General features: G+C 40.2%; 1 protein-coding gene across 1 annotated transcript; it reads right to left on the reverse strand.

The window, feature by feature from the left end:
• Nucleotides 1-3,457: 3,457 nt before the first annotated feature.
• SPINK1 (serine peptidase inhibitor Kazal type 1) lies at nucleotides 3,458-10,296 on the reverse strand. Its single transcript, XM_007450079.1, has 4 exons — nucleotides 10,183-10,296; nucleotides 8,299-8,330; nucleotides 6,638-6,744; nucleotides 3,458-3,582 (listed from the first exon to the last, which is right to left on the reverse strand). The coding sequence occupies exons 1-4, from the start codon at nucleotides 10,235-10,237 to the stop codon at nucleotides 3,537-3,539; spliced, it is 240 nt and encodes a 79-aa protein (XP_007450141.1). The 5' UTR covers nucleotides 10,238-10,296; the 3' UTR covers nucleotides 3,458-3,536.
• Between the last annotated feature and the right edge of the window lie 334 nt (nucleotides 10,297-10,630).

The following is a 10,630-nucleotide window of genomic DNA, read 5'->3' on the forward strand; positions in this document are numbered from 1 at the left end:
TACGCGGGCCTCTCACTGTTGTGGCCTCTCCCGTTGCGGAGCACAGGCTCTGGACGCGCAGGCTCAGCGGCCATGGCTCACAGGCCCAGCCGCTCTGCGGCATGTGGGATCTTCTCGGACCGGGGCACGAACCCGTGTCCCCTGCATCGGCAGGCGGGCTCTCAACCACTGCGCCACCAGGGAAGCCCCTCAAACTTAAAATTTTTAATATGCCTCAGCTTATCTTTTCACAGGTCTGGTGACAGAAGAGGGAACCCGAGGAAACCCTCGACAGCCCTCAGGGGGACGAGAAACAGCAATGAAGTTACCTGCACAGCCCCTTGAGTCGCTGCTTTCTCGCCGCCTCTGGAGGTGGTGGGTAAATTCACTCGAATCCTCCATCCATACATTGTGTGTTAAGAACTTTCAGACTTTGAGCATTTTTTCCCCCTGGCCTGGGTTCTGAAACTGGCCGGGGTTGGAATGCAACGGACATAAGAGACCGGACTGTTTCCGGTGATGGACGGGGCCGACTCCGAAACTAGACCGGGTCCCGGGTCAGACTTGGTCCGACTTAACGCTGGACTGGTCCTGAGTGACGCCTCGGGCGAATAAAATTTTGTTTGAAGGCTGAATGAGCAGGTTAATCTTACCAAAGATAAACATGAATTACAATGGCCGCAATGGAGAACTTTGAACCTAGACAAGATTATTCATGTATGACGCGCCCTGGAGAAAATGGAGTCTCAGCCAAGCGCTCACCGTGAAGGGTAGAGGGAAAACCCACTGGGCCACCCCACTCTCTCTGGAACCCACAGACAGGATCCAGGGAAATCCTGCAGGAGCCGGCCAAGGGTTAGAATCCTTACCGAAGTCAGCTGGCCCATCTCTGTTTCTTTCTGTGCTGCCTGGTCGAGAGAGGAAGGTAAAATTTCATTTTGTCCCTTCCTTTCCAAATCCAGATTGGTGGGGAAAACATTTGTAAGATTTTAATGTTACCGAACACAGGATCCTGTGCCCAACACACAGTGAGGCTAAACAAAGCAAAATGTCGGAGTCTGGAGCAGAGGAAGGCTTAATACAGGACCAAGCAAGGAGAATAGGGTGGCTCATGCTCAAAACCCCCCGAACTCCCTGATGCTTCTCACGGAGAAATTTTTATAGGTAAAATTTGGGGTGAGGGGTTTAGGGGGTGTGACTTTCTACTGATTGGTTGTTGGTGAGGTAACGGGGAGGTGCTCCAGGAATTTTGGGCTCAGCCTGAATTTACCATCCTCCACCTGGATGGGGGCTTTAGTTCCTGCAGAAGAACTCAAAGATACTGTTAAGTATATCCCTTGAGGGGGAATGAGTTCGCGGTTTTAATCACTGCACTATAGTTTCTTGATCGCTCTGCCTTTGTTTCTGCATTCTCTTACTTTCCTGACCACCAACTGTTTGAATGTGCTCTTTGGAACTCAGGGAAGGTCTAGGAGGTTGAAGCCCTCTTCCTGCAAACAAGAAATGGGGGACAGGGAAAGGATTTATACCCAGGAGGGCCCCACAGGATCCTGCTCAGTTGCAGATCCTTGAATTGTGTGACTTGTGAATTTGCTTTCAGGTACCATTCGTTGTCCATCCTTTCTTTCCCAGGGGCAGCTCTTGCCTCTTGTTTGTCTTATTTTGTGTCCTGAGAACTTGGCTTGGCAACACTTTGGGGGCATGGCTAGGCAGAAATATGTGTTGCCTAAGTTTATTAACAGGTCAGAAAGAGAGCAGAACCATTAAAGGCAGACAATCTGGGTTTATGTATTGTCTCTGCCTGTAATCTCCAAACCTCTTCTCTCCTGTAATATGGTCCAATTAGACACGAAAATATCTAGCATTCAATGTTTAAATCCATTTACTGTGTCCAAGTTCCTTAAGCTTAGCGTTGTCCTTGAAATGTCCTCTAGCATCACAGACAAGATGCTGGAAGCCATCTTGCATTCATAACTTACCTGAACTGTGAGGTGGTGGTTTGGCTGAGTCACTTGGTAGACCACAGCATCCCCTAGTGGTCAGATTTAAACCTCAAGTCATGTATATTCTGAATTTCACAAGAAATTAACCTAACCCTTAGAGTGTCAGGCAACTGTGTTTTCCAAGTGTGGCACAGATTTTATTTGGCTACCTTTGGTTCAGTGGGTGATGTATTCTCCACTACTTATCAGGGAACCTGATGCATCTCAGGTTCATTTAATCCTCTACCCACTTCTCCATTCTGGGCTGCTTCTTTGTATGAGCTTAGGAATTCAAGCTGCTTCTCCTTCTCTTTTTTTGTGATTATAGATACTTTTCTACTTTTGAGGCACTTCGTTATTTCTACCTTATTTACTGTCCCTGACTATAAACACATAGGGCGTTTAATATGAGGATGTTACCTAAAGTTCCTGTGAAAGAAATCGGGAAGGAATAGTCCACCTGGGGTGATTGTGGTTTAGACTAGGAAGCATTAGATTTGGAGTCAGCCCTGAATTAAAAGCCTAACTTTGCCACCTTATTTGCTGGTGATATTAGTCAGGTTACTTAACTTTTCTAAGTTTACTCACAAGATAAGGATAACCTTACAGGGTTATTGTGGCTCATATGTAAAGCAAAGTGAACTACACAGCGGCCTCATGATCAGTTCATCGGGTCTGTAATCCCATCCTTCCATGGCAAATCATCTCTTGGGGATGGTTTGGTGGTAAAAGTTAATTCAAATGAGGTCTTAGTTCTTCTTTGGTTATCTCAGCACAAACCTGTCAGACCCAAAGAAGCAGACCTCCAAGTCAAGGCTGAGATATAGTCCTCAGGCTACCAGGGAAAATGGGGAGCTCTACATCACTGCTACTCACCTCAGTAACTAGTAGGGAATGGCCTCTGCTGGGGGAGAATTAAGGCTGAATGCAGAGGCTTCTCCACTGCATAGTTGAGAAAATGTAGCTTTTTTGGTTTCCTCAATGATTCAGAGCCTTTTTGAAAAAGTCCTGTCTCACATGAAATCTACATTGTGAGATATATGGAAAATCTTAAGACCAAACTCTGTTTCACCAGACAGGCAGCATTTCAAAATCATATGCCTCTGTACCTAGACCAGTGCCAGGCACAATAGATGCTCAGTTAAATCCCAAGGAACCCTAAAGGAATTATTTCAGTTGGTTAAAGGTGATGGGCAACATGTTTCTGGACTGAGTTTTCCAGCTGTTTCTTAAAATGCTAGTCTAGTCCTCATGGGATTACATGTATTCATGATCGATCATGTCTTGTCACTGAATATCTGCAATCACATTTCCTGAGACAGAGTCCTCAGAATGTGAGGAAGATGGGGAAGGAAAAAGCATGAAGGAAACCCTGTCCAAAATTACAGGATTGCTGTATTTTGTAAAACTTGGTTTATGCCGAGTTTGCCTCCATCCTCCGTCCCCAGTATAATCAAATGTGCCTTTGAGGAAAAAGCATATGGGAGCAACAGGAAGTGTTTAGATGCATTTTATTCAACAATCAGGCCAGCCACTGCATCATAGTGTTCTTATGGGATTTCAGAACCTTGGTTCTCAGCAAGGCCCAGATTTTTTAATGAGGACAGGAATCTGGCGTTTCCTATAGAAGAGATTGGGGGAAAAAAATCAGCTTAAACTTTGTTGATAAAACGTGACAACGGGAGAAAAACAAGGGAAAAAGATCAGCTTTATTTAAAATAGAGAGGTTTGAGATTCATTTCCATTTCTATTTCTCTTATTCATTTACTCATTCACTTATTCATTAACTCCTCAAATATTGATTGAGAACTATAACATACATTAAGGATACAACAAAAGGGAATAATGTCCGTCCTTACAGAGTTTACAGATCTAGCAGGGCGTTATAAAAAGCTTCTGAAATTAATCTTTAATCCATTGTTGCTTGTTTTCCTTCTGACATCATTGTCCTAGCTACCAGGTTTCCATCTTAGCTGGTGCCTGGGCTACTTCAGGACCTTCTAATTGATTGATCCTTTGCCTTAGAACTCTGGGGATTCTCATCTGTGAGATCTTGCAAAAGGAAATTATGTCCTTATCCCATATGATAGCTGCTTTAGTTAGCATCTAGACAGAGCCCACGGATTGGCTTATTTTCCATAGCTGTGCTGTCCACTATCCCATATAACTATTTAAATTTAAATCAGTTAAAGTTAAGTAATATTAAAAATCCAGGATTTCATTTATAGTAGCCACATTTTAAGTGCTGGCACCATGGCTAGAGGCCTCCTTATTGGACAGCATTTCTGTCATTGCAGAAAGTTCTACAGGAGAATACTAGTCTATAGAGAAGAATTTGCCAGTATTGATTTCCTAAGAAGACATACAGGAATTAGAAAACAAAGTTCTTACTGAATATATCTGCTAAGCACTTAATGAGCAAGGAGATGCAAGCCCTTGTTTGTCTACCCATCTCAAAGCTCAACAACTAAGGTCAGAGCCTGGCTCTAGTTAACCATACAATGTATTTGTTTGGGGCTTTTAATGGGCAGTAGAGACAAAGGCAAAATGGTACATTTGAAAATATGTTGCATTTGAAAAAGACACATTTTCTCTCTAGACCTGTTTTCTTATCAGAGAAATATAGGAAGAGAAGTTACATTTTCTGGCATTCAAATGTTGCTCCCATATTTACCTAATTTTAAAAGAATAGAAAGAGCAGGTAGGACTGGTAGGTTTGAAAGTCTGAGGAAACCAGGTGTCCCAGCTCCGTGCTCATATTTTCCCAATGGTTCAGTCTAAATACTGGGCCTTTTGATTGCGGCACTTGGAAATTGACCAAGCCTCAAGGCTGTTGTGTTGCTTTCTCCTCCCCTTGGATGGAAATATGATGTTTGACCTTAATGTCAAGAACATAGGCCATGAGAAAATTAACAAGTGGTTTCAAGTTCCTTTTAACAAGTGGTTTCAAGTTCCTTTTACAAGTCTTTAATGTGGAAATTTTTTTGAAAAAGCAGAACATCCAATGTTTTGGGCCTAAAACTTCAGGATATTAGACGTTTCTCCCTAGGGACCTATTTCCACAATTCTTGTTAAATACTGAGAATTTTCTGAAACGACTTAAAGCAGACCAAGAAGAGGGTGCATGGTACAAGGAATTAGAGATGTGGAATGCAGGCAGTCATTTGAACCTAAATCAAAGTCTTAATACCACATCAGTTCCAAAATAACAGAGTTTTCTGGGTCGCTTGTGGGATCTCTTTTATTTGTTTTGATCATTCTACACCTTTATTTAACCTGGAGCGCTTTTGTGATGCTATGAAAATGCAAAGTCCAGTTTAAATGACACCCTTTTCATGAATCCTTTCTTGACCCTTTCAGTAGGAAGCAATCTGTATTTCTCCTTCACTCCTGTAGCATGTTGCTCACACCTCATTTGATGGCATTTGTCACAAGTTACAAGAAGCTACCTTATATGTGCTATTTTCTTTCAGTTATATCCACTAGGAAAGCAAAGGAGACTAGCACAATGCTAGGCACATAAGTATTCAGCAGCTGAGTAAGACAGAAAATCTGTGGTGAATTTATTTCTCTGAGTACCTGAGTCTAATTCCCATCACCTACCCACCTACAATCAGTTCAGAAACTCCACTGAGGCTAGGTCTCACATCCATAAGTGATTGTGTTCACTAAAGTATTACATAAAGTGTTACAAAAATATGTTTTTGGTCACCTAATCTATATAATTCATATTTGTATACTTCAGGGCTTTAGTGAACACAATCATTGCTATCACCAAGAATGATTTTTTAAGTATAATGGTATTTTGGGTATGTGGGCTTTAAAAAATCCAGACAATCTCTTGTTCGCTATAAAAGGTTGGGTTTTTATCATAGAAGTGATTTTTTTTAATTAATTGAAAGAAACATTCAAACACTTTTCTTCCTCTAGCCCATTGTCCTTTCTTTAACACCTTTTATACAGCACCATGTTATTAATTCCTTTCTCACTTTTGTTCAGTTTTTTCTTCATCTTGAAATACCTCTCTCTCCTTCTTTATGTCCTAGAGAAAACCTCAAACTTTTCCAAATCCTAGCAGGCACAATTAGTTCTTTTTAATTTTGTGCTCTCAGAGTACTTTGCTTATACTACCATTGACCACACCGTGTTAGCGTTGAGTGTAAGCAAACTGGGAGACAAAACATGTTGGATTTTCTTGTGGATCTCACAAATATTTCAGTCTAGTACCTGACTTTAAAGTATAGTGGAAAGAGCAAGGATTTTGTACCAGATCTGCCACTCATGGCTGGGTGATCTCGAGCAAGTTATTTAAACTAACTGAGTCTCAATTTCTTCATGGGTATATTAAGCTGAGTATGACTTACCTCATAGAGTCATTGTGAATATTAAGTGCCTCGCATAATGCTTGACATAATAAATACTACTTTCTATCATAATACACACACACATACACACACACACACACATGCACACCTCTATATATAATCATAACATATATAATAAGGAGAAAAAGAAATCAAGAATTGTTTGGGGGAAAACTAGGTATTTTGTTTCTCTCATGGTGAGATTAATGTTATTGGTACATTCTTTGAGGCTTAAAGGGATAATATATGTAAAAATTTGAAGACTTCTAGCTTAAAACATATATTTTAAAAGAAATTCAGGTTTGTACTCACATATTTTCAATACATAACATGCATTCATTAGAATAAGTAAATCCATCTGTCCCACAGACAGGGTTATAAATCTTGGGACATCCACTCACTTCATTTGTACATTTAGCCTAAAAATGGAATGAAACAGAATCATTTCCCATCATTTTTCATTCTTTGAATTTATAGCAGAGTCTCTAAAATCTCCCTGGAGTTGATCAGCTTAAAGATGGAAGCATGATTGTGATTGGGAGAGTGATACTAAGTGTTCCAAGAGGAAGAATCCAAAATTTGGAGTTAGAAAACCTGGTTTTAAGTAATGCCTCTGCTATCTGCAAGCTGTGTGACATTGGTAAATCTCTTGGTGTCTCTGAACCACAGTCACTTCATTTGCAAAATGGGAATGATGTTGTTTCCCTACCTATCTCATCATGGCGTTGTGAGGTTTGAATAAAGTGAGTGAGATAATGTTCAAATTTACAATTACTACCTGTGCTGGCTCTCTCAGGTCAGCCACACTTTGGGGCATGTTCTTCCCTGCACACGGTAGTCCTGTCACCCTGGTCTTCTCTAAGTCAATTAAAGACACGCGGTGCCTTCTACCCTTGAGGTTTTTGCACAGCCAGTTTACTGTCAGTAAGAACTAGTAATTATCAAATGACTTTCACAGGGCAGACACTGTCCTAAGTGCTTTTCATGTATTATTATATTTTTATAATATTTATATTTATAATATTTATAATATTATAATATTTATAATATTATTAATAATATTATTATATTATTATATTTAAACTCATAGACTATCCTATGAACTTTTTATTATACTCTTCTTCTGGTAAAGGCAGTGAGGCACAAAGAGATTGAATCACCCAAGGCCACACACCTAATAATTACTGGATCCAGGATTTAAACCCAGTCAATCTAGGTCCTGAGCTTTAGCTCTTAACCACTTTATTCTCCTACTTCTCCCTTTGCTAACACTCATTTATCCTTCAGGGCTGAAAATAAATCTCACTGGCTTAGGGCACCTTCCCTGATTTAACTAGACTAGGTTTCTAATGGAACCAGAACTTCTTTATAACACATCACCAATGTAGTAATTTATTTACTTATACACTTTTGGTTTGCCATCGGCCTTCCCACTAAATATAAATGTAACGAGAAGAGGGACACTTCATCCTCTGGTCTCCAGATTTACTGAAATTTACATTATAAGTACAAGAAAAACTGGAAAAGTTAGATATAGAATATTTTTCTAGAGGAAGAGCCTAGTTTATTATTATTATTGCTCATTATAAATTAGAGCTCCACCTTGTTGATGAAGAGAACTTTATGCCAACATGGTCAAACTGGCTGTAAGGAGGAAAGGCTGCTTGGAGTAATGTTTAGAAGGTTTCCACTTAAAATCCTTGTCCTACCAGATAGCCCTAGTATATATAAAAACTCCTTCACGGCAAGCATAAGACTACAGAGAAATTGCCTGTGTATCAGTGAATTTGTCCTTCAACATAAGCGCCCGTGGCGGAACTACAATTACTATCCACATTTAATGGGTTAAGTCTTGCCAGCATTCATACTCCTCATATTAACTTCAGGCTAAATTGAAAGGTGAGTTAGACTACGCTTTGGGTGGAACAAACAGTCTTAGCCCCAGAAATAAAAATTTACAAAATTGTCTTTACCTCTCTTTCCAGGAAGTTAGCTCTAGTACTACCTAGAAAACATAAATCAGACATGTCAAGTTGCATCATGAATGGGAGAAGCCTAGGTATTCTCATTCAGAATTTTCTGCTTCCATTTAAGTCTGTGACTTCTCTGCTTCCTCTTCCACCACCCACCCCTTCTTATTACCATTTTTTTTTCAAGTATGTCTCATTTGTGTCCATTCACTCCCTGCTTGCTGAAACCTCAAAAAAATTAAGCAAAAATTTGATTAGGACCAAAGTATCTCAATTTGATATTTAAGACAAGTTGACCCATTTCCTTGAAAATAGAAATGATGTACTTACTGCTTCAAATGTGTCAGGCATAGAGCAAATACCTTCTGAATGGTCACTGACATTCTAGTAACAACCAGCTTATTGATCTCACAGTGATGTAGGAAATATAAGTATCTTTATCTCAGTTTATAGATAAAGATATGGAAAGTTTCTATAACTAGCTGTGAACACTAGCAATAACCAGGTCTTCTGATGAAAAACTAACTATTGCACTTACACGTAAGTCTTCTTTTGTAAGTAATGTTTTAAAAAAATGGAGCTCTTTTTTTTTTTTTTTTTTTTTTGGCGGTACGCGGGCCTCTCACTGTTGTGGCCTCTCCCGCTGCGGAGCACAGGCTCCGGACACGCAGGCCCAGCAGCCATGGCTCACAGGCCCAGCCGAAAAATGGAGCTCTTTTGACAGTTTACCTTCAGTTCCCAAAGAGCTCCCTCTCTCCATTGCATTATACTGACTATTAGTTCAATTCACATTTCTTGAATTTACAGGTAGATACTTAAAATTGCCATGCTGCATTCTCTAGAAAATAGCAGGTCTTGCTGACATCACCATCAGGAGATGGTGATTGTGGGTGAGCTCACTGCAGGGAAGGAGAACTAATTTGATAGTATCCAGAGGAAGAAATGTTGGTGAGATTTGATTTTGATACTAACAATCTCTGAGGTCATCTAGAGGATGTAGTTCTTCCTACCTAAATGTATTGAAAAGTAGTGAGACACTTAGGGGCTTGGAGAAGAAGGCCCCTGGAGAAGTCAGAACCTGATGTGGTGAGAGTCCCACTGAAGTTTAGAATCTAGTTGAGTCTAAAATTTAATGAGTACGTGGTCACCACAGGCATCTATATGTATTAATTAATATGCATGAGAAGGGGAAAAGGGACCACTGCTCCCATAAATATTTAGCAAATACAACAAACAGTATTGTTCCTTTTCTTCGCAAAGTGCTGATTTGGCTGTCAGTAGGTTTCTTTGCTAGATCTGATAAAAATTTTAAAGTGTTAACCATCTCCGAAGACAAAAAGGAAGCTGCTGCCAATGCCAGGGGTTCAGATCATCTGTCAAAGTTACTAAGACAGTTTGAAGATATAAACATACTGTCTATTCAAGAAGAACATTTTTTCTAGAAATATTCTGTAGGTCAAAAATAAAAATTTTAATCAAATTCTGCCCTTTATACTGGAGTAACTGGAAATCATTGTTAGCTATTTATGCAATTCCATGAGAACATAAAATTTGTAAATTGGCCTTAAACATTTACAGAGTTAGAAGTGTACTTGATATTGAAATAATCCCTTCTTTTTTCTACCATAGCTCTGACAAAGAGTCAGCCTCATTACCTGGGGAAAACCATTTCATGTCTGGGCAGTTCTCACTAGTAAAATTGTTTTCCTGTGTTATGTTAAAATCCCTCTTTCTATATATAATTCTCATCCACTGATCTTATTTCATCTCACTGGGACCAAAAGATCTGTCCAAGAGTAGACTCTAAGTCTAGAAAGTAATGTGGTCAGTAAAGCAACTGGTCAAAAAGGTTTTACTTAAATCAGAAAAATATGCAAAGCCACCTACCAGATAAACTCAATAGGACCAAGGCAATGAGAAGAAAGATGCTGGCCACCTTCATGGCTGGAGTGCTGGCTCCAGAGCTCAGTCAAAAACTGAACTCAACTTACCACTTCTCTCTAGAATCCTGGGACTGGAAGGTTCATACAGGCAGGATGGTATCCCAGTCTCCACCTACTGCCCTTTGTCACAGATCTCCTTGGTTATTGATTGACTCCGTAGCATAGCCTGGACCCAGCACAGCACCAGTGTAAGAAAGGTGAGAGGAATGCTGTGGGCCTAAAATGTGCAAGGTAAAGACTGTCAGGAAGAGATGACTAGTGGTTAGTTAGTTGGTTCTTGCCCTAACTTCCTCTGTGACTATGGAGAGGCCCTTCCTTTCTCAAGCCCTGGTTTTCTCATCTGTAAGGTGAACTCCAAGGTCCTTGTACTCTGTAGTTCTGGGTGCATGAAC

The sequence above is a fragment of the Lipotes vexillifer genome, unplaced genomic scaffold, assembly GCF_000442215.2.
Source record: "Lipotes vexillifer unplaced genomic scaffold, Lipotes_vexillifer_v1.1 scaffold1599, whole genome shotgun sequence".
Lineage (NCBI taxonomy): Eukaryota > Metazoa > Chordata > Mammalia > Artiodactyla > Lipotidae > Lipotes > Lipotes vexillifer.

Excerpts from the sequence above, each read along its gene's own strand:
- SPINK1 (XM_007450079.1), bottom strand. The coding sequence starts at position 10,237 with ATGAAGGTGGCCAGCATCTTTCTTCTCATTGCCTTGGTCCTATTGAGT. Across the intron at positions 8,331-10,182 it reads GGTCCTATTGAGTTTATCTG|GTAGTACTAGAGCTAACTTC; the intron begins GTAGGTGGCTTT and ends TATGTTTTCTAG. Across the intron at positions 3,583-6,637 it reads ATGTTATGTATTGAAAATAT|GAAACGCCAGATTCCTGTCC; the intron begins GTGAGTACAAAC and ends TCTCTTCTATAG.